General features: G+C 42.0%; 1 protein-coding gene across 1 annotated transcript in view; it reads left to right on the top strand.

Annotated features, from left to right (window-relative positions):
- Window positions 1-22,810, top strand: part of LOC131263926 (basic helix-loop-helix ARNT-like protein 1) — a 50,517-nt gene that overhangs the window by 5,868 nt on the left and 21,839 nt on the right. Inside the window, exon 2 of the mRNA XM_058266210.1 lies at window positions 8,621-9,143. Coding sequence (XP_058122193.1) covers window positions 8,854-9,143 — 290 coding nt within the window. The 5' untranslated portion in view covers window positions 8,621-8,853. The remainder of the gene's footprint in view (window positions 1-8,620; window positions 9,144-22,810) is intronic.

Here is a 22,810-nt window from a genome sequence, read left to right on the forward strand (position 1 = left end):
TGGGGCCGGCAGCACAAATACCAATTAAACTTCACAGCCACTGTCACGGACTTTATGCAATACTGTTTTTCCCGCTGTGCCCATCCCCGAGCCCTCCGTTGGTCGAGAGGAGTCTGTGAGGTGGGTATCGGTTTGGTTGGATTTCAAGGTCTTATTTCCGTTGGCAAAATATACCGAGTCTGACCGGGGACGCCGCTGGATGCAGTCTTACCACCCTTAGCTTCGCAGCCACTATGGGGGAGATCGGGATTAATTGAAGGGTAATGCGTGTGTGTATATGTTTTTAAGTCGCCACCCTCAGTCGATTTTTTTTTTGCTATTTGAGGGAACAATTCTGTCAGTTGCATTCAATTTTTGGCAATGTGCATCTTCTATTTTATCCCCGTTGAACATCCCTTTTTTATTTATTAAATTATTTATTGATTGGTCGGTTTTGTCAGCGAAACTCAACTCATTCATTTCAATCTTTACCCTCCCGTGCATTCAATATTGCTTCGAGTTCTACACGCTTGGAAATGTTATCAAATCAAATACTCCAATAATCTGTCTACACTTTCGTTATCAAAATAATGGGAAAGTTTTTTTTGACTCATTTAAATCATAGGTTTCTTTTTTGTTCTCCCGTCATACGGTAGTGCGATTGGCGTACACTTGTACTGCCCTTTTTTTTTCATTGCGGCTGTATTGGTGCCGCGCTCTTTCTCCTGAAGGGCAGTTTGCGTTCCTCGAAAAATAAGATTTTTTTCCTCGTGACGGAATGGGTTTGGTATGATTCGAGGTGATGGAGGTGCATACGTGCACGACCACTAGCAATGCAAAATTTACTTTTTCCAAAACCATAGGTCAGTTAATGCACGTCCGGTAACCACCGACACAAGCGCAGTACTAGTACTGACACGGATGGAACTAAAGTTTCCCGTTTGACAAAAATTAATCAAAATCGGTTGTCTCCAGTTATCCATAATTTATATTCCCGTCATGTGTAAATTTGCTTTCCGACAGAATTTCGATATGACTTGCGTATCAGAAAATCTGAGATGGTCTGCGTAGTTTGCAAAATGCACAAAGTCAACTCACTCCCCTCCCATCCCTTCTCCGTTGATAAAGACACAATCTTACCGAACGCCGTACCTGGTAAACCTTTTGTCATGATTTGATAAACTTTCGAAAAGCTGCGTGTCATTTCGCAAGGCAAAGTCATGCTCATAATTTTGGCTTGCTGTTGTTATCGAAACCGGTCTAAACTGAACCGAATATTAGTACTTTCTGCTTACGTACTGCGCAAAGTTTCCTATCTGGTTTCTGATAAACCTGGAGGTGAGGAGATTTGATAGGAATATATCAGTACATTACAGTGTTGCTCTTAAAAAATAACAGTTTATTATGGACAGTACTTTTGACTATTGATACAATGTTTACTTCGTTTAGGTAACGGTGACGTGGGATCGAATTCCAATCGAGACTAAACCCTGATCTACGTTAGATCTGACCGACCTACATACGGGGGGTCAGGGAACAGTCTAGTCCTGAATCATGAGTAGGCATGACCAAATACGGTCGTTGCGCTAAAGAAGAAAAAGGAAACCAAAAAAAAGAATGCTACTTATGAACTTAAGTATTTTATATGAGGTCGATCGATCATAATCCATTGAAAACTGGCATCAAACACAAATCTGTAAGCTTTTTACACTTGAATGTTTTAAAATTCTTATAATATTAAATAAAACCAATTCGACCATTTTGACCCGTTTCGTAAGAAAAAAGTCCGCAGCAGTTGGTATTTTTTTTAAATCATTACTTCATTATTCATTAAATTATATAGTTGATCTATCAATGTATTCAATACTATTAATTGATAGCGATTGATACTATTAATACAGCGTTTCTTCAAAAAAAGTATTCGTTTTCTCAACAATCTAAGCAAAAATAACTTTTTAGACCAATTTTGACGATGTTTATTCATAGCATGCACCCATTGTACGTATACCGCCAGTTTTGTACATCCGACTCGGGATCCTCTGTTGTATTGTTTTTTTTTACTAATGCTACTGGCCGTCTATACTGTCGGCGTTTGCCGTCGGTGCGCCATATTTTCGCACACCATCGTAGCAACCTTATCGTTCTCGACCATACTCAACACAAATATGCCAGCTCTACAGCAAGCACTTACCAACACAACATGAAGGCAGTTGTTGCGAATTGCTATGTCGTGGCGGCATTAGAAAAATTGAGTCGTACGTGCAGGGAGTGTCCCATTCCCCGGGACCGGTGTCCGCAGTATGAATCGTATTTGATTAGAGCTGGTATTTGAATAAATTTCGCACTAAGCAATCATTAGGAAAAAAATCCTACACGTAGATTCTCTTGTTCCCTAGAAAGGGAACAAGCGAGAATGAACCGATGAGAAAAAGTCGGTGGAGACGATGGCGGAAAAGCGTGTTGCCAGAGCAACTGCGTATAATCAAATACTGAAAAGTGCATCTACTAACACTGCTACTTTTGTGGGGGTAAGTAGAAATCGAGAAGCACCCGGCCGCTAGCGCCATCTAGACGATTTCGCGAAAATCCTTCACTCGCGCTTAGAAAGCTGCCGGAAGAATTTTTGCACTTTGGGAGAGACTTATTTTTTACGATTAATTATTTAATACTTTGTTTGTGTTCAGCAACTGGTTATGCCTTACAATGAAACTAACAATTCGTAAGTATAATCGTATTTTAAAATGTTATGCTACATCATTGCTTAAGATTTTTTGTATTTTGACGGTTTCCGTTGAGCAGAAATGAATAGTTATTTTTTACTTCTTCTTATGTAAATGATGTGACTCATGTTAATAATTGGCGTCATTTGTGCATTTTCCGATGCTATCAGACAATCAAATCAGTTCGACAAGTTTTTTCTTCGTCTCTCATTACACTACAATGTCTCGAGATTGTTTATTTATTTTTTGTACCGGCACTATCTAGAGTACCTCGATTAGATTGTGTAATCAAAGCGCTCAATTGAAATGCAAGGTGTTTCGGATGCGTTTTTCCATGCGTTGCACTCGTCGTATAGGTCGTGGTTGATTTCTCGTGAACATGCTATTTAAATTATGATTGTTTTAGACCAACAGGCCTCGCGGTTGTCGGTTACATTGTTGGCATTACTTTGTAGTGCCGTGTTCACAGACAGCCAATTAGAGAGGAGGGGTTGGGAAATTCAAATTTTCACCGAGCTAATGTGACGCAAATGATGTAATAATCTCATTGTTTACATGTTTGAAGGTCAATCGATACGTGAAGGGTCACATTAATGACGCTCGGGCAAAATAAGGGCCCAGAGCTTCTATATATCGGTTCTATTGACTGACCGTTTGTTGATTTCTTAAAGGGTTGTATTCGTATGGTTTTCCGATGTAAATGTCTTTTAACAGAATTTTAATGGCCGACATTTTTTTTTTACATGGCGGGAAACCAAGTACCACATTTTGCACGTGCTTCTCGAAATCTGCAGGGCTCTGCAAGCTGCTCCAGCAAACAACTGTCGTTTATTTTTTTAAGCATGGTCCCGGTTTTTTAGCTTTTACTTTGCTGCTTGGAAAAAAACTTGTGAAACACGCTCCATTGGTTTGGCGACTATCATACACACCTCGCATTTTACCAAACAAAACGTGCAACGTTGACAAAGCCGAAACTGAAGCCAGCCAACTTTCAAGCAAGAGTGTTTGTGTGTGTGGAAAAGTACGTGCATGTGAGTGCATTCGGTTGCGTGGCCCTTGCAAGGTACGGAATCCGTGAAGGGTTCCGCGAAGTCTACCGATCCGACCGTAATGTGTGGCGACTTACAAAAGTAGTTCTGTTTGGCGCGACGTAAGCGGATCGGTGTGCATGTGCCCTACCCCATCCCTACAACGGAAGAAGTGCTAGGTGACAGACCGAGCAGATAATTTTAGGAAAATACTAGGTCTTGCCAACGCTTGTGCTTGAGAAGGGGCGGTGATTAGCTTCATTGATGGAGCTGGAGTATGAGGAAAAGCTTTTTCCTTTAGCACTGTCAGCCCTTCGTATATATCTGTGTATGTGTGCGTGTGAGTTCAAGAAGAGTATGCTGAACCTGTTACTACCTTCTGACGGACACCGTACACCAGGACGATGTTGTGGAAGAACACCGAAAGTAGAAGTTTTCGTAATGAGGCAAAAACACACATTGGTGCTCTTTTCCTGAGCCTATAGCTACGATAGTGATTTGTGCCTCACTAGCGCAATTCGATCCCGGTCAATATTCAACGAAGCAGAAATGTAGCTAAAACTGGACGACACTGGCATTGGGAAGAGCTCATTAAACTTTTCGAACCTCCGCAATTGCTGAAGGCTTTTCGATTTATTCGTGTTGTACCCAAAATTGCAGCGTATTGATTTTACTTAGTCTCGGTGTCATTTTCTGCGGAAACGTTGCACAATCGCTGCCATTTGCCACGGCCAAAAGCAAAGAACGTTAATCCAGACGGCTACTGCCTTTTGCTGCTGAATGAACTAAAGGTCCTCTTTCTATAATTACTTCTTCTTATCTGCTGTCGTCACATGTTCGTGATTATTTGACGGTCCATTAGGAACTGAATTGAAAGTGGCGAAATTACGACGATGTTATCCTTTTCCTGTGCCCTGGTGACGTGTTATGGTGACGCCGCCACCATCATTTGTCTAGTGGTGTTTTTATTTAACGCCGTCCATTTTTGCACACTGTGGCACTTTTGTTCATTCCCGCCATAAACATCACATCGGCCGTACGTGATCGTGTAACGGCTCGAAGTGTGTGGACTGGATGGTCAAGGCCAAGCTGGTATGGAATCCGTGAGGAGTAAGATATTCTCCAAAGCTTGTCGCAATTCATGAAGCCAACGGGTAAGATTAGACCAGTTTGAGTGGTCATGGAAATAGAATACCACTTTGGGCAAAACAGGAGGTTGCCGTGGAAAACGCGTCGGGTCTTTTCGCCGAACCAGAGTTCTAAATGTGGACTCGCTTCTAATTTCACGTTGTGTATGTTATCTTTTCTTTTCCAGCGTGCTCTTACAGCGTCGATTGTACACAGCGTTCTGTGTGCTAATTTGACCAAGTCCAACCACATTAGATGGATTCCAAGTAGTATGCGCTCTAAATATAAGATGTGCTACTTTTGTCCCAATTTTGATTAAGCTGCCACACGAATTCTATTTTTGTTCTGTTCATAGACCGTTTTAGCCTTTTCTACGATCTTTGTTAAATCTATAGGTTTAATTTTCTATTTGTAATTTATAAATTTATTCAATGTATTGCTATATTGGTATTACCTGTAGCATTCATAACAGGGTTAGCATGAATAAGTTTCATTCTAAAGATATGTTTCTTTTTCCTTGATTTTGGAGATTTGCTTAATCAGACGAGTTGCGCTTATGCTCTCATCTTTAGAAACAATTTCATCACGTTATGTTCAACATATAACTATTAGGCCTACAATTTCCTTACCATCCCTCATGTAACATGTTTCAGCCACGTAGGTCCCATACTTTTCTCTATAAAAACCCCTGTCGGCAGCTACAAGGAATTTGTATTTTTCCTTCACCCACTCATCTATGGTCGAGACTGTTGCGGTGTGCACACGATGGGTTGTTGGGCTGTTGTAGTTGCGAAAAACAGATTGCTGTGCGTTTGTATTTCACGTAGTCATATTTGGGCTAATGCAGTGGTTTTTAGTCCTACGCTATAATTTAAGACTGTTTTCGAGCTAATCTGGAACTGAATGTGGGAGTACTTCCACAAAGCGAAATTCTGAGCAACACTGCTCGTAATGTTGTAACCCACAAGTGTTTGTACCCTTCATATGGTCACTTCACTCCTGTGCAGTAAAGTGCGTCAATTTAACCAAAACACTTTTCCGCCATTGTTGTTACTAGAGACCAAAATGTACCAAATAGAAACATCTGAGAATTAACTAAATGTTGAACGATGTTAAGAATATTAATGTTTATTTCTATATCCTTAATAGACAATAGCTTTGAAACTTCATTTCCATCAAACTTACAAGGCATATTCTTTAAGCAACAAAAACATATTAATCAAAACAAATTAACAACTCTGCATTACCATATTCAAGCGATAAAATAAGTGCATGCCCTCAAATGCTCTTACCTACTATTCAATGGTCTTCAACTTGTTTCGGCCATGTTGTCATCAATAGAAGCTTCCTATTCCAAAACCACCTTTGTCATTCACCTTTCGTATCGCATGCTCTAGCTTTTGGATTCTACCTCGGGGCTATTGGTACATTTCCACGATGGCTCTCGCGCGGTGCAATGTTCGGGTATGTAACCTCAGTTTATTATCACAGCGGAATATCGGTTTCTATTGTTTCCCCAAAAATTCCTCGTAGACTTGACTCGTAGCGCTTTTAATAAGGTCATCAGCCTCGAGGCAAAACCGAGGCAACGTTCGTTTGATGCCGCTCAATAAACGTTTTCTATGAGGTACTTAAACCTTATCAAATACGGTTCCTTCCCAGAAGTGTCTCTATCCTTTCCAGGGTTTGAACAGAAAGTTTCTATCAAAAATGAGTCAATCGCTGTGAGGAAAGGAACTGTATAAATAGTTTTGAAATTGATTAATGTAGTGCAATAATGCTTTATAAACAGTTTAACCTGCTCTGAAAAATTGGACTTCATTCTTCTCCTTCTTCTTCTTCTTCTTCTTCTTCTTCTTCTTCTTGGGGTAACGACCTCTTGGTCATGCCTGCCCGTTAAGGACTTCGAGACTTGTTTCCCTGTTGTACGAGGATAGTCAGTCCTCTCGTACAGGGGAGGGTCCGGTCTCGGTTGGGATTCGAACCCACGCCGTCGAGGTGGTGAGCCTCGGCGCTCATGGGCCGATTTTCTAACCGGCGCTACCGCTCGGCTGTCGCGGACCCCCAACAACTGGACTTCATTAGAAGTGAAGAATAATCATTAGGAGTTTGACAGTAATCTTCTAATCTTATCTTAACCTTCGATTTAATGGAAGGAGAGGAGATGTTATCATCTTTGAAGTCGTTTTAGCTTCTTTGTAAATAATAGGTACAGAAATTGGAACTAGCCATTTTCATCCAATCAGATAAATTTAGCCGTTCCTGGATCTGTTAGAGACACATGCCATAAACTATTGACTATTAATATGTGATCCGCTCCTACCCCTCGTCTACATTGAAGATTTTTCTGTATTAGCTATAATACCAAACAGATGCAAAATGTATTTAAATGGTCATTAAATGTATACCTTGATGAATGTCGGTACTTGATGACAATATTTTATTATGTTTTATCCTGTTTTCTCTATTAAAATGAATTGCAGAGCTGTGAAATTCACATAGGATGTAACTAAAATGCCAATAAACATATTCTATCCATTTTGTTTCAAATGGCTTAATATAGTTAAAAGTCGCTAGGACATGTTCACACTCACCCTTATATTTTGTATTAGTGCCGTAAAACGGCATTGTGTACAACTCAACAAAATCTTATCATTAAAAGAAGAAGTGTTACCTTTAACACTTTGTTGACGGGAGACGAAGATCTTCGTTTGTTTTTGACTCAACAATGTCGACAAAAGGACGGACATGGCCGTTCGATGCTCGCAGACCTCGGTGACAGCAGCTAGTTTTGTGCAAAAAATGTCCGTCAACAAATTGTTAACTATTCCACCGTCCGTTGTATAACATGGAATAACATAAATGTACCTTTGGAAGTTGATCAGCAGCTTGTTTAATGAAATCAAATATTCAATCGCATTGCATCGACCTACTTGCGCATGGTCAGCATTGCAGACTGTGCTGGAAATAGAACGCGCAATAGACGATAAATACTGAACGTGAAATGTCCTAAGTTGCCGCATTCTGACGCATTCCTAAAAACATGATCATAGACGCCAACGGCCAGTCATTTGTAGGCACAAGGTTCACACATCATTTCAGCGATGGTACGTGTGGGAGTCGCTCGCACGGTTCTCAATCACGGTCGGGCTCAACTCGTGCGGCCAAAGATTACGATAGTTCCGGGCTGTCGCGGGGAGCCTATTATATTCTAAATTCGTCGCTTCAGCTCCTCCGGCCGAGAGGATAAGCAGGGCAACCTTGGGTCGAACCGTGATACCGATTTGCTCGAGTGTCCCAGCTTCTTCTGCGACATCACGGCGCTGGTCGTCGTTAGGCAATCTAGTGCCTGATTCAGGCTCAGCGTGGCATTGCATGTGCCGTTGATTGGCGCACCCCATTTTTCGTTTGGGCGTCCTTATTTAGAACAGCGTCCAACGTTCCAGTGAATGGAGAGCCACAGGTTTTCGTATCTTGTTTCGTGTTTGTTCCTCCAGCTGCGTTGACGTTTGTGGGTAAAGGAAGGACACATTGGCAAAAACAAAACTAGCATCGCAGTTGGTGTTCTTATAAACCGAGGTAGCTATTTGTACGTTAGAAAAAATGCAATTCCCACATTCATGGCAACCGGCAGGGGTGGATATGGCTCTCTACCGACTATGTTTACTACTTCTTGTTCAAACCCTTCCTACATTTGCCACACAGGCGTAACATTCATTAGATTTGCTCGTCTCGCTGTTGATACAAATCTTCTGTCCTTCGCAGAACCCCGAAGCCAATCATCATCAGCCGCTGCACTCCGGGACACGAGTAAATGTCGGGTGAGAAGGACATTATACGCCAACCCGAATACTGACTCCAGGCTGACGTTAAGAATCATTCACGAGCGAATACCCCCCCTCAAGACTTCGACCAGCCAAACGAGGAAGCGGACAGTGTGTGTGTGTGCGTGTGTGTGCAGAGGGCCGTCATATTGTGGCCAACCGCATTCGTCGGAAATGAACGAATCCGCAAAAGGTATCGGTCCTCCTGCTACTGTCGTTGGCGGACAGGGTCCGGTTGCCGGCACGGCCTTAGTGTCCGCCGGAGGGGGCAAGAATGGAGCTAGCCCGGTGCTGACCGACGAGAGGGGGGCCGCCACCGGGTCGATTGTTGCCACGAGAGTCGCTGATCGGCGGACGACCAGCTTGTCGATCGGAAGCTACGATTCGGATGGAGATGAGCTGGGATCCGCTTCCGGCGATAGGAGAGACTCAAGCACGGACCTGAACGATAGTAGCTCCTCCAGGTAAGTGGTGTGATGTTCAAGTTGTCTTTTTTGTTCTTCTTTGCTGTAGCTGTGTCAACCCATTTGTTGTGCCTTTACCTCTTGACAATATGAGTTCATGTTCTCGGAAGTCCTTCAGCTTTACCGCTCGATGTCCAGGTGGTGAAGACCTTTGTGATGGAAAATTGACTTCGAATGGGTTTCGTGTCGCTCCGGTGATTTGCTTGTGCCTCACATATGGGGCTATTGGCATATTTACACTCGTCAATATACATGTTTTTACCAAGACCGCTGTTGAATGTACGCTATATGTGTTGTATGACATTTTATGTTTCTATATTCTATTTTTTTTAACTTTTTTATTTTTGCTAGAATACAATACAATACATTGATGTCAGTAAAATGCTCGTTTGTGAAACGAGGTCGAAGCGCACATTTACCATCGGCCAGCGTATATTTGCATTAATCTATCGATTCGATCGAATTGTTTAGCATGCAGATGAATAGCAAACAACGTCCTATCGATGGGGGCTTTAAATTAACCCTCCGTCCACCGTGGCGACCGAGCTGTTCTAGATGTTCGTTTCCTAGTTAAGTTTCATAGAAAATGAGTGGAGAAGCAATTTTACAAATGGGCGCAATTCTAAATTATACTCGTTTCCCATTAGTCCCCTTATCGTAGGACATTATCAGCGTGAAATAAGCATGTGCGATATTTGTTAAATGGATCGATGGATGTACCGGCACTAACAAGGATACTTCCGTTGCCAAAGATCCGACTGTATCTTGAATAATGACTTAGGTGGGATTATAATTTAGTAAAATCATGCGTGAATTTCGTTTCGAATTTAAAACAATGGGGGCTGGAATCCTTGGCGCTGCTCATTCGAGTGAGGATTGCTTCCAATTTGTGCGTGCCATTTTCGCGTGAAGCACCATCCGCCTCCATCCGCATATGGGAGGGCATATTTTCCGACCAATCACGATGGCACCTCTTAACTTTTTGGTAGATGGGCGCTTGTTACCCAAAACATTGCTGCTATCACCAGTTAGTACATTTTTATATCAACAACGTTCGGTATAGTGAGAACGGACATGCCCGTCTCCTGTTCAAGAGATGTTAATTGTACTAGTACAAAACTACTACTAACTTTTATAGTATATTTAAATATGTTTAAGTTTTGGAACTAAGGTACGAATACTTATATTTAAACCTCCAAATGAACCCCTCCCTTAGTCTGGTTTTAAAAAACTGTTTGATATGAGATCATCGTGAAATCGGTCGTGCAATTTGCGCCAAATGATAGATAAACGGCTTCCTATCCTACCCAAACCTTCTCGACTGCTTCAACCAGTCAAATGCCAAACGAACGGTATCGGCTGCAATATGACTGACGAAACGGATCCGACGGCGTTCGTTTTGGCCACGCTTTGACTCACATTCAGTGCTTGCCAAACAGCTTTTGCCAAAAGTTTTCCCTCCAACCTCCGTCCGGCCGTGCTCACGATCCTCACGGTTCCGTCGGTTCGGTTACCGAATTTCCCACAAACCCAGCGATTCGATGTCAAGCGGGGCTCGGCGGGAGACAACATCGTATCGCATCGCATCTCGTTCATCTGGCGTGCGATTAGGGTTCGGTGGTGACGGGAACGAGACAGCACAACCTGTTCAATAGTCAGCGTGTCTGACGAAAACACAGCATCGGCGGAGCTCGTCGGATATGAGTGCCTTCCGAAATAGGACCGATCTTCGGCCGACCGACGGCAGCTCGCCCCATTCCTCATCGGGGGGGTTGTTTGTGTGATGCCGATGAGCTCAAATCCCCCTTACCAGAGCGGGGGGTTGGTTTGTGGGTTGCTAAACAAGGGGCGCAAAATGGAAGCAACATTCGCGTTCGTCAACAAATGGCAACATTGTGGGCGAGTTATGAATTTATTACGCGGGCTTCGCGCGCACTTGAGCCACACACATAGGCGAAAAACAGCACACAACCACAACCTCCCGTTCGGCAGCGTCCTCCCCCTTGCCACTTCAAGGGGGGAGGTGCCCACTCGTTAGGGGTTGATAATTGAGTGCCGCTAATTTCGTACCGGGGCAGTAGCAAATATTCAAAACTCACCCTCTCGTGGTTTGGTGAGTGCAGCGTTTTTCGTTCTTCCACGCCGTCCGTCCTGCGACCGAAAGGAAATCTCTAGAATGTGCGCGCTCTTGTCGTCAGGGCCGAGGGAAAAGTCGCTGCCCGGCCCGCGTTGTTGTTTTACGGTCGGAAGTTTTCCTTCGATGGTCTTCGATTCGAGCTTGGTGATACGATAACTCGTTTTCCGACATTATTATGGTACGTTCATCAGGTTGATGTGTGTGTGCGTGGGTATTATTGTTTCAAGTATTCTAAAGTGCACCCAGGAACTCATCTAAAATAATCCCAATACGACATTCACCAACCTCCCCGCAATCTTCGTCCCGTGGCTTCCGCTCGGAGTCGGCGAAATTAAAATAAATTAAGCTCAACCTACCATCGGTTGTGACCGCGGGGGGTGGGGTGGGGGTTGTCAAACTCGTCTGAGTGATACCGCCCACCACCCCTTCCCCCTTCAGATGGGTGGGAATTAGAAAAGCTCCATCGTTCGGATCACTTCCACAGGAGCCTCACTTTCTGCTCACACACAGACACGTGAGCCTGAATCTCAAACGTTATCACCAACCCGCGCGCCTTACCCTCTGACAATCTGTCTCCTGTCCACCCGCCTTATCTGCACCTCCCTTTCCGCACGAAGTGGGAGAGCGGTCCGTGCTGAGAGCCGCGATTGCACGGGAGCCTGACGGAAGCCCGAGTCCGAACGGCGTGTCCAACGCGGTTGCCGCTTCAGTCGTATCTCGCACGTGGTACTATCGGGAAGTCGTCGCCTCGAGTCGTTCGTGCCGTCGATCGCAAACGCCAACCGTTTGGAATTCCGCGACGTTTCGCGAACCGGTGGCCTGTTTGAGCTTGAGTGTGTGTCTTTGTTTTTTTTTCACATGTGTTTTTCCCTTAACATCTAGGTGCTTCTTTGTGCTGCGGTATTTAGTTGTTTTGTTTTGTTTTTTGTTTTAGTATCATTCTCTAATCCTCAATCCGTTTGTTGTGGACCATTTTCGATGGGTGGGTTTTTCGTAGGTCGTGTGTGAAGCAAGGTGAAGAAACGTTAAACACGTAAAACGGAAAATTAGTGCCTCAAGTGAAGAACGATGGCCCTTGTGTTTGTTTGCGTGTGAGTGTCTTGGGCTATTTACGTTCTCGTTCTATTCCGCTCCGATAGTCGTACCTGGTGAAGGAAGTGATATCGTGTTCCTTAAAATACGCGAGGATACCTCTTTTAGGTGTTGCTAATCGTTTTTCTTTTTTTCTAAATGTGCCTGCAAGTCAATCACTTCCTATGTCCGGTGTTCGGGAGGGAGAGCCGAACTGTGTGCGGAAGCAAACAATCCCACCTGTTGCGTCACGGCTTATATCACCGCGATCCGCACTGTTAGTCCAGCTTTAGCTGGGAAGAAACGACCGAAGAAACAAAAAGAAAACTGAGCCTCGAATGTGCTTTTGGCGTTGTGAAATTTCTTTCCTTGCTCGCATCTTTTCGGAAGGGTCGGGTCAGTGTCTTCTAGACAGTTTTTCGTCGTGCCGATACGAAGCAAACCGCGTGGGCGTCGCAGCGGCAGGAAGAGCAGGAGGAGCAGGAGGGTAGACACGGATATCCACCCTGCCATTCTGCTATGTGCCATATTTTCACGCTCCTTAGAGTCGTCCTTGTCTTACTGACGCGCCAGAGAATGCCGTTGACAGCAAACCAACGAGAAAAACTGTCGTGGAAAGTTACCGGTCTCCGTTGTCACACGCTTTTGTTTAGAGAGTTGAGCCGTTGTGGTATTTTTGAGGCTTTGATTACTCGGTGGCGATTAATTTTTCATTTTGTACCTTGCAGGAAAATCGTGTCCTTATTTTTAGCAACATTACTATTTGGACATCTAAGTATTTGTGATTTGTTTTGCTGTGTTATAGTTATGTGCATTGCAATTGAAGAATCTACCGAGTTATCAGTTTGAAAAATGGTTCCTTGTTGAATGCACGGATGAAAGGTGAATCCCTAATTTTCAATAATTATTTACAAGCCATCAGGAGAAGCTTGTACTGAAGGAATACCATAATCTAATCTGGTTATAAGCGGAGTGTTTAAAATTCTTTAACTTAGCCAACCATTGGCCACTATTGCAAATACTTGATTGAAACATTTATTGTGACAAAACTATACACACATAATATTTGAAGTGTTTGCGCTGCATCGGTTCATGTGTATTTGGCACTTTTTGCTTGCTTGAAGCCTTTCGTTTTCGTTTTAAATTCACGTATCGTATTAAATTCACCATAGACCAATCGAGTACATTGTTACTGCCAATGCGATAACAGAGTTGGTAAAAACGGCAACGGAGATTACAAAAACTTCCGACAGCTGAAAAACGTTGTAAGCATGTCAGTTTTTTCATGCGATTGATTGGAGATATTTAATACGTTCTACAAATAGGCCATTTGGTACCTCCAACAAATCCTAGAGAATGAGGAGGCCATGTGTATATGGTTTGTCAGTATGTATTTATGAATGTATGGGAGAAAAATGAAAAGGCTCCGCGTTGAGTTCGCAGAACGTTCGTATTTTTTACGTCCTGATAAAATACAGTAGGAAAAAAGCTAGATTATTGTTTACACTAGAGACGAGTATTTATGTTTGTGAAAAAGCAATAACTCGTGTGCGTCGTAAAATATATAAATATGATGTAACCTGAATTTGTAACAATTCCACATGGGTTCTACAATTTGAGATGGACTATGCTTTAAATTGTTATCCAGCTGGTGTTTGTTTTTCATTGGGAATTACTTTCATTTAAAATTTGATAAAAAGAAGGAAAATATTATGGGTTTAAAGCGTTCAACGCAAAGCGAAGCGTTGTTTGAAGTTTTTAAACTGATTGACATTCAGTGATGATTGAATATAACTGGAACCTAGAAGAGATCCTTCGTGCGCATGATAAATTAAAAACCAGCTCTGTGTAGAGTGATGGCCCGTCTTGAGGCTGCTGTGTGTTTCATTTTTTTTGTGAATTTGTTAATTAATTTAATTGATCCTGCCTGTAAATAGGCCTACCGTGGGCCGGTAAAGTGATGTTGAAGAAAAGCTTCGCGGAAAACCAATTCCCCAGGACGACTTGGCATGGAAAACATTCTGTTGATCAAAAGAACTGATTAAAAGGTGCTTCTAGGAAAACGATGAATCCGGCACTGCGCATTGCATTAGGCCTTTTGATACTTCTTGGGAAACTTTGATCTGTTTTGCTTCAACATTGTGCAATTTGTTGTTGTAAAGTTTTCAGTCTTATTCCACACCGTTGGGTAGATATAAGTATAAGTAATTTTTGGAATGGTAATAGATCCAAAAAATAGTGTAGCTTGCTGACGGATAAGGAAAGGGCTTCCGGAATAGCCATACCCGAACGGAAGTTAGAACTTAGACCTCGTTCTATTTTTTACACACTCAACGAAACTGTAATTGTAGAGCGAAATAGTAAATACTTCCACATGGCGATGGAAATGAAGCTTGCATGCGGAAGCAAATGTTACAAACTAGGCTGGTTTAAGATTTAGAAAGCAGCTGCAGCCCGAACTGGAGATAAGAAAACTTACATGTTGTTCCCGTTGAAAATGGTCCTCCCAGGTCATTGCTAATCTGTCCAGCAACAATTGAGCTGATAAGCGAGTCGTACACGTACACCGGAACAATTTGGCAACCATTGCTGTTCTCCACGAAATCGAATCGGAGGCGTAGAGCTTTGATTACCAACTTAGCGTTTCCGTGTGTCGTTACGGGACATAAGCTAGCCACGCTGATACTTGGTGCTGACGGACCTCCTTCGTCTCTGGTGTTTGTCCTGTCGTTTGGCGCTTATCAATTCATCCGTACCAGGACGCGGGACTTCCAGTGGCATTGATAATGCATCATGCTTTGCCCATCGGATGGCCGATGGGTTCCATCGGGCCGGAATCGCGCGCGCCGCTATCAGCGTTTCCCGTGGGTTGTCGGTTCAGCTGTAAAAGCACCCACCGCGTACGAATTTGAAAGTGGAATTAAATGGACAGGAACAAAATATAGAATCATCTACTTCCTGAATGTGTTCATTGTTGGCTGCCCGTACTTTTTTGTGTGCCCGTCAGAGGCACTTTCCTTCGATGGAGCGGCGGTTTGGAATGTCTTTGTTTAACTAAAGTACTTATCTCCTGCAGAACGCCGACAGGCTGTGTCCAAAGAAAAAAGCGTTTCTACAAACGCACAACCTTCATAAGAACCAAATGTTAACAGTGTACTGAACCGGTGGTGTTTAAAAGAGCGTCTCTAGTTACTTCAATCTGTGGAGACGTAAATATTCCTAGTGACCCGCTCCTATCAGTTGTATGCACATCGTTGTACAAACTGAATTATTATAAGTGATTGTCGATCAGTTCGAACCGAGGTCGGCAGAAGCGCGCGACTGTAGTGATCGTTGTTGCAAGCAAAAGTGTTAACTGTGCGCGCTCGGCAGGAGCGACAAGATGTGCGCAAACCTAAAGTCGTACGGTTATTCGCTGTTTCTGCCAGAGCGGAGCTAACTGACCCAAACTGGATCCGTCGAGTGAGCGGGACCGACGCGTGGAAACGACGCCATGCGCACGTTCAGCGGAAACTAGTCGTGCGCCGGTGGAGCTCAACGGGGAAGACCCTTCGGTAGTTCCGGGAGGCGCAGACGGAAACCCTACGATGAACATTTCCACGCAAGGGTACGCACCGGCCGGCGATGGTATGGGCCGGCGGTCGTCCTACTCGAAGCCCTCCTACTTCGGCCACCGACACTTCGGTGGTCCGACTTCCGGCCCCTCTAGCGGTGCTTCTTTCGAGGAGCTCGACGTGAGATCCTTTGATGACCCCGGTCCATCCGCTGGACAACGTATGCGAATCAAAACCCCCTCTAGTGCGCCCGACAATGGGTTTGTCGAGGGGTTCGAAGGGTTCGTCCCGTACGCGGAGGAGAACCGCCCGTTCTTTCCACCCACCTTGCATCCGGCTGCCGGGTCCTATCAACCCGCGCAGGGGTTCAATCCTCATCAGCATCATCATCATCATCACCATCATCCAGGTGGTGGTGCAGGGCGGTATGGTGGTTACCCGCCGTCCGGTGCGCTTCGGATGCAGCAAGAGGTGGGAATGTACGGAGGCAACTACGGCGCGTCGGTCCCTACCTGGTATCAACATCCGGCCGCGCATCAGCATCATCATCCGCATCCTCACGGCGGATACCAGCAGCACCTAGCGCCCCATCAGGCTACACCGCGATGCTATCCGCTGCCACCAGAGCATATGTACAGTATGTTCAACTTCAACAGGTAACGACACCGGGTTTGCGGTAACCACGCCCCACACCCTTCTGTGTAGCAGTGAAATTTTGATGGACCACAAACGCTAGAAAGGTTTATCACTTACCTTCACCCTGCGACAATCGGTTTGCTTCGAGGGGGCAACTAACTGTTTACGTCGGAAGTCTTATCTTTTTTTAGGGTGCGAATCACCCCGATGGTGCGGATTTAGACTCTTTTCCCCCCGCCTTTGGACACCTTAATGCGTGCTGCGGTAATCATCCACATTCAAGCACAAACGGCACGCGGAAAACAATTGTATCGCACACTTTACTCAACACCATTACCAGCTACGGACCACTACTGGTAATCGTTCGCATAAGGCTAACCAACGGATTCGTTTATTTGTTTAACTGTTTAAGACTTTCAGCAGCGTCCGAATGGTCAACGGAGTGATGCTTTTGGGGTTGTTTTATTTTTGTTTTTGCAATGAAGCACCGATTCGATGCTTAGGTTAATGTTCGCTTAAGAAGCAGCTTTCGTGGCAGAACCTCTGGTTTCTCTCGAGCAGAAGCTCTGTTACGTTACGTGCTAATATGTGATGGCCTCAGTTTACATTCAGGTCGCCCGAGCGCAGATATATGTTCCGCATAGCAAATTTATTTTCTCTAACCTGAAGAAACCTTTTCATTGGCCACCTGATGATTCTGTTAAAATATTCAAAGATGTTTGTCAAATTTGTTTTTTTTTTGTAATACATTTCCATGCTGGAAGATTTGGTGTTCAGTTTGGTATTCATAAAATTCAGATAATCGCGTTCAGGATTGAGCAGCATACTGTTCTGCATTGTGTACTCGTTGAATTAACACGCTTCCGTGAAATGTTTAAATGATGATGGATCGAAAGGAATTAAAGCTAGGATTCTGTGCGCCCCCTCCCCTACTCGCTTGTTCGTACGAACATTGCTCTGATATCATAGTGATTGCTTTACAAGCGCTCCCTCCACCGGATGCGATGTTTGGGCGGGCGTACAACAACTTCAAACATGGAAAAGGACCCCCGAATGCAAATACTGTTTGGAAATCAATTCCTGGAAGGTGGCAAAATTCTTCGGAACGTCAAAAAGGTACATTCCCGGCCGCAACCGGCACCAGTTCAGCTTTCAGCTGTGTGTTCGGGAGCAGTAGGACGCTACCAGGACCAAAGTTCGTTTTCAGTTTGGACATTTCGGCAAAGTAATGATTTTTGTATCTTTGAACTTTACGCATGGCAAACGAAAAGAAATGCTCTCTCGAAAAATCTGGGACATTTTCCCGGGCCCTAGAAATCATATGACGAAGTAGATCGCTGGTGTCCTTCGGAACCCCTAAAGGAAATCATCATCAGTACAAAAGTAAACCTTTAAAGTCAGCCACATACAGACAGTAAGGTTGTTGTTATTGCGATTTGTCGGCTAATGCAACGCTCTATTCTGTACGAAACTTTATTCGTACTTAGTAATTTGAACGAGATAGTTTTATGTTTTCCATTAATTATTTGTACGAAGCAGTTTCATTTGAATAATTGTTGGCTTAGTTTTTTCTACGATTCCACTAGCTAATTTCTCTTTTGTTTTGTTAACTTGTTACATTTTGTTGTTATTATTATGAGAGGACTGACTATCCACGTGCACAAAGGGAAAAAGTCTCGTAAGCCCTCAATGGGTAGGCATGACCGATTCGGTCGTTACGCCAAGAAGAAAAAGAGGTGATTCATATTTTACCAAGATAACTACACAACGTATTAAAAAATAGACAATTTTCCATCAGCGATAAGAAAAAATTAAATCAAGCTTATTGAATGAATTACATTTTATTGTAAAGCTACATCTTTTGAGTACTTTCCAAAATAATTCCGACGGCCAGTAAGGCGGCCTTACGGTCCTTTGCCAAAACTTTGGCCATGGTCGACAAAACCTGTCGTGTAGGGAAGTTTTTCAGTTGTGTGGTCTTCATATTCAAATGCTTCTCCGTTTGGGTTTTAAAATGTTGGAATTAGTCCTACCTTTAAGTGGAGGGGTATCAACTTCTCCGATGCTCTTTGCGCATGATTTACTGTGGCCGGGTATGTCCAAACCACTGGATCGTACTCTTTATGATGTTTTCTGATGAAGTTGCTTAATTCTGGAGAGTACTGCACACCATACACTTCTCCATACGCCGGAAGTCTTGAGCGACTTTGTGAGACATCTATGGGAGTTAAGGAACCCCAAATCATTTGAAATGTTCGGTAACATGCTTCAAAATAAGTTTGTCTTAACTGTAAAACCAATTGAAACGATTGACTTTCTGGCCCAACGAAAAAACGAAAAGCCATTTTTCCTTCTGCCTGTCGTTACGGCCTCTTTCGTAATTTGGGCTGGATCAAGGGGTCCAAATGATTTTTAAACCTTTTTCCATAAGTGACCAAATAGACAAAAATCCAAATCAGCTGAGTTCTATAGACAGGAAATGTCTCACAACATCAAACAAGTTCGTTCCGCGATAAAGCTGGATGTTCCAACATATAATCAAGCGTAGTTGGTTTAATGTTTTGGCCACGGTGGATTCAATTTAAATGATAAAGTTGTCAAACTTGTTCTGAACTTAAAAGAAATGCTACTCTTTATTTTGCTTTCAACAAAAAGGTGCTAGCGTTTTCAGTTTTTGCATGAAAAGTCGTTAAAATTTGTCAATTTTTTTATGCAAATTTTATTACCCAAAATGTTTACAGCCCATAAACATTGGTTTTAAAAGATTGTCGTCGTATGGACAGAATCCTCAATTTTTTCGTATCGTTGAAAACCATGCTAGAGTGTCCAAAAAATTAACGAAATGATTGCTATCGTGCGGCCTCAATTCTATTAATCTACATTTTCTATGTTTGAAGAATTTTCTGATCGTAAACGGTTGCAATTAATCATATGTTTAGGCTATCTTTTGGCGTTTTCAATTTTTTGATACACCTCTTTATTATGCCGCTAGCTTTGTGCTTTATTATGCCGTTAGCAAAAAAGATTGAATTAAACGGAGTTGGAATCTCTGTCTATTGTGTTTCAAAATTCAAACGTAAATTCAAATAAAATGTGTGTGCTAGAAAGCTAATATACTAAACCATCTTTGAACAAAATTTCATATTTCAAACTTCACAAATGACGACACGAATTGATCTTAAAGTTGAGGATTTTTTACTTTTCTATAGGTTGTTTCTGTCCTGTGCTTTGTTTGTTTGTATTACTTTGAAAATTGGGGTTATTAAATGTGACTTTATTTTTTAAATGTTAGGGTAACTGTACCAATAGTGGTGCACTTAGTAATGTAAATACCAATTAGGTGTAATTTATGAGTGTTAAGAACACAATATTCTACATATTTGAAACAATTATGATCGAAACATGACTTTTCTTCTCAAAAACATCTATTTTCACCGTAAACCATACAAAATACACGAAAAAAAGCGTATTTTTCTTCGTAGTCGGTTGCTCCTATTATGGTGGTATGGTTCCTATAGTTGTGGTATCGTGTTCCTGTAGTGGTGGTAGTACGAAAAACTTGAATATATTTTGACTTTACTTATTTTTGAAGCATATTTCAAACAGAACGGTAAAATACTCCTTGACCAATGCGTTGTCATTGAAAAGACTGTATTGATTTACCGAAATATGTCCAATTTTAATTCATTAAAAAATGCTCTGAATATTACAGCTTAAACTGTAGTATATGCTTTATAGCGTATCCTTCGCCCGCTTTCTTTTTTCTTTTCTCTGCTTCTTCTTCTGAGCCTTCTCTCCAGTTCCGCTTTGTTTATTTTGTAGAAACAGAATAAAATCACTAAATTTACCTGATTATTTTGGCCAAACCCGGAATAAAAGTAAAATATACTTGTGAAAAAATCTATGGCTACTATAGGAACAACTTGGGTTTTTGTGCCTATAGTGGCACTATAGTAAAAACTATGAAAATGTAATAAAATTATGGTAAAATGCACTAAGTTCGTATAAATCAATTATATTGGGGTATGTCAGTAGCGAAATCAGATAGTTTTAATGATTTTGTAGTGATTTAAAGCCTTAAGGAAATCATGATATTCGTTATAGATTCTTAAGGAATGCAGCATGTTGGGACGACCTGTTTAGAAAATATGAATTTTGGAGCTTCTATATTACGGAATGAGATGATTCATCTTTTGAACACTCCGCAGAAGATCAAAGAACATTTCATAGAAGAACAAATAACTCCATTGTATATATATCGGCGTAGTGCTAGGATTTTATTCCACTACAACCACTATTGGTACTAGCTCCACTATGGGTGCACTTACCCTACCTAATATATTTGATTTATAGCGCACATTTTTTAATGTATAGGGTAACTGTACCAATAGTGGTGCACTTAGTAATGTAAATACCAATTAGGTGTAATTTATAAGTGTTCAGAACACAATATTCAACATATTTAAATTCATTATGATCGAAACATGACTTTTCTTCTGAAAAACATCTATTTTCACCGTAAACCCTACAAAATACACGAAAAAAAGCGTATTTTTCTTCCTAGTCGGTTGCTCCTATTATGGTGGTATGGTTCCTATAGTTGTGGTATCGTGTTCCTATAGTGGCGGTAGTACGAAAAGCTTGAATATATTTTTACTATAACTTATTTTTGAAGCATATTTCAAACAGAACGGTAAAATACTCTTTGACCAATGCGTTGTCATTGAAAAGACTGTATTGTTTTACCGAAATATGTCCAATTTTAATTCATAAAAAATGCTCTGAATATTACAGCTAAAACAATGGTATATGCTTTATAGCGTATCCTTCGCCGGCTTTCTTTTTTCTTTCCTCTGCTTCTTCTGCTGAGCCTTCTCTCCAGTTCCGCTTTGTTTATTTTGTGGAAACAAAATAAAATCACTAAATTTACCTGATTATATTGGCCAAAACCGGAATAAAACTAAAATATACTTGCGAAAAAATCTATGGCTACTATAGGAACAACTTGGGTTTTTGTGCCTATAGTGGCACTATAGTAAAAACTATGAAAATATAATAAAATTATGCTAAAATGCACTAAGCTCGTATAAATCAATTATATTGGAGTATGTAAGTAGCGAAATCATATGGTTTTAATGATTTTGTGGTGATTTATAGCCTTAAGGAAATCATGATATTCGTTATAGATTCTTAAGGAATGCAGCATGTTGGGACAACCTGTTTAGAAAATATGAATTTTGGAGCTTCTATATTACGGAATGAGATGGTTCATCTTTTTAACACTCCGCAGGAGATCAAAGAACGTTTCATAGAAGAACAAATAACTCCTTTGTATATATATTGGCGTAGAGCTAGGATTTTATTCTACTACAACCACTATTGGTACTAGCTCCACTATGGGTGCACTTACCCTATTTAACATTTTTTAAACATAAAATTTAAAAAGAAATTCGCCCTTTTTTGCTGTAAACTGAGCTAGCAGTATGATGGAAAGGAAGATTTAGAAAGTCTTCAAAAATAAAAAAGGGATAGTGTATTAAGAAGAGCGGTCAATATGACCGATAAAAAGCATTATAGGAGTTGTCAGCTTGGTTCTCGGAACTGGTCGAACCGAAAAATCTGAAACTTTTGTTTCAGATGTAGCATTGGATTGTAAGAAAAACCTTGTTTTTTTTTTGGCTGCAAAAATGACCGCTTCTTTTTGGCGCTAATATATTTTTATCTTTGTGGGTAGTGGTATGAATGATCTGTAATATCTGCATGTGTATCCCTTATTGACTTTTTCCTTTTTATACCTTTCTCAATCCAAAAACATTTGCTTTTTAAATAGTATAGCTGGTTTTAAGGCATCCTCTTATAGTAATGCAGGTGATTTTTTCGCCTTATCCCTCCCTTTTCATCGATGATAGACAGCGATGTGGAGCAGCGCAAAATGATTTATCTAACCTAAAAAAAGGCACCTTTCTGGCACTTATGTTCAATAACGATCGCGATAGCACACTGAGGAAGTATTTTGGTGATCAATGCAAAATGCTCTACATAGGGTCTGTGAGAACCCTTTCCCTATCTCCGGATCAGAAGTGGTAGAAATGGCGGATGACATAAACATGCCCTTAAAACATTGGCAGCTACTAAGGGCATGTTAAGTCATTGCTGGTTTTTGCACGTCATCCCTTTGCCCAATGTGTTCTCCCTTTGCAATGGTTTGTTTACTAAGATACGTTCTGATTCCCCTGGCCCGGCGCAGGTGGGTAAGCGAGGTGTCCGTG

The sequence above is a fragment of the Anopheles coustani genome, chromosome 2 (genome assembly GCF_943734705.1).
Source record: "Anopheles coustani chromosome 2, idAnoCousDA_361_x.2, whole genome shotgun sequence".
In the NCBI taxonomy this organism is placed as follows: domain Eukaryota; kingdom Metazoa; phylum Arthropoda; class Insecta; order Diptera; family Culicidae; genus Anopheles; species Anopheles coustani.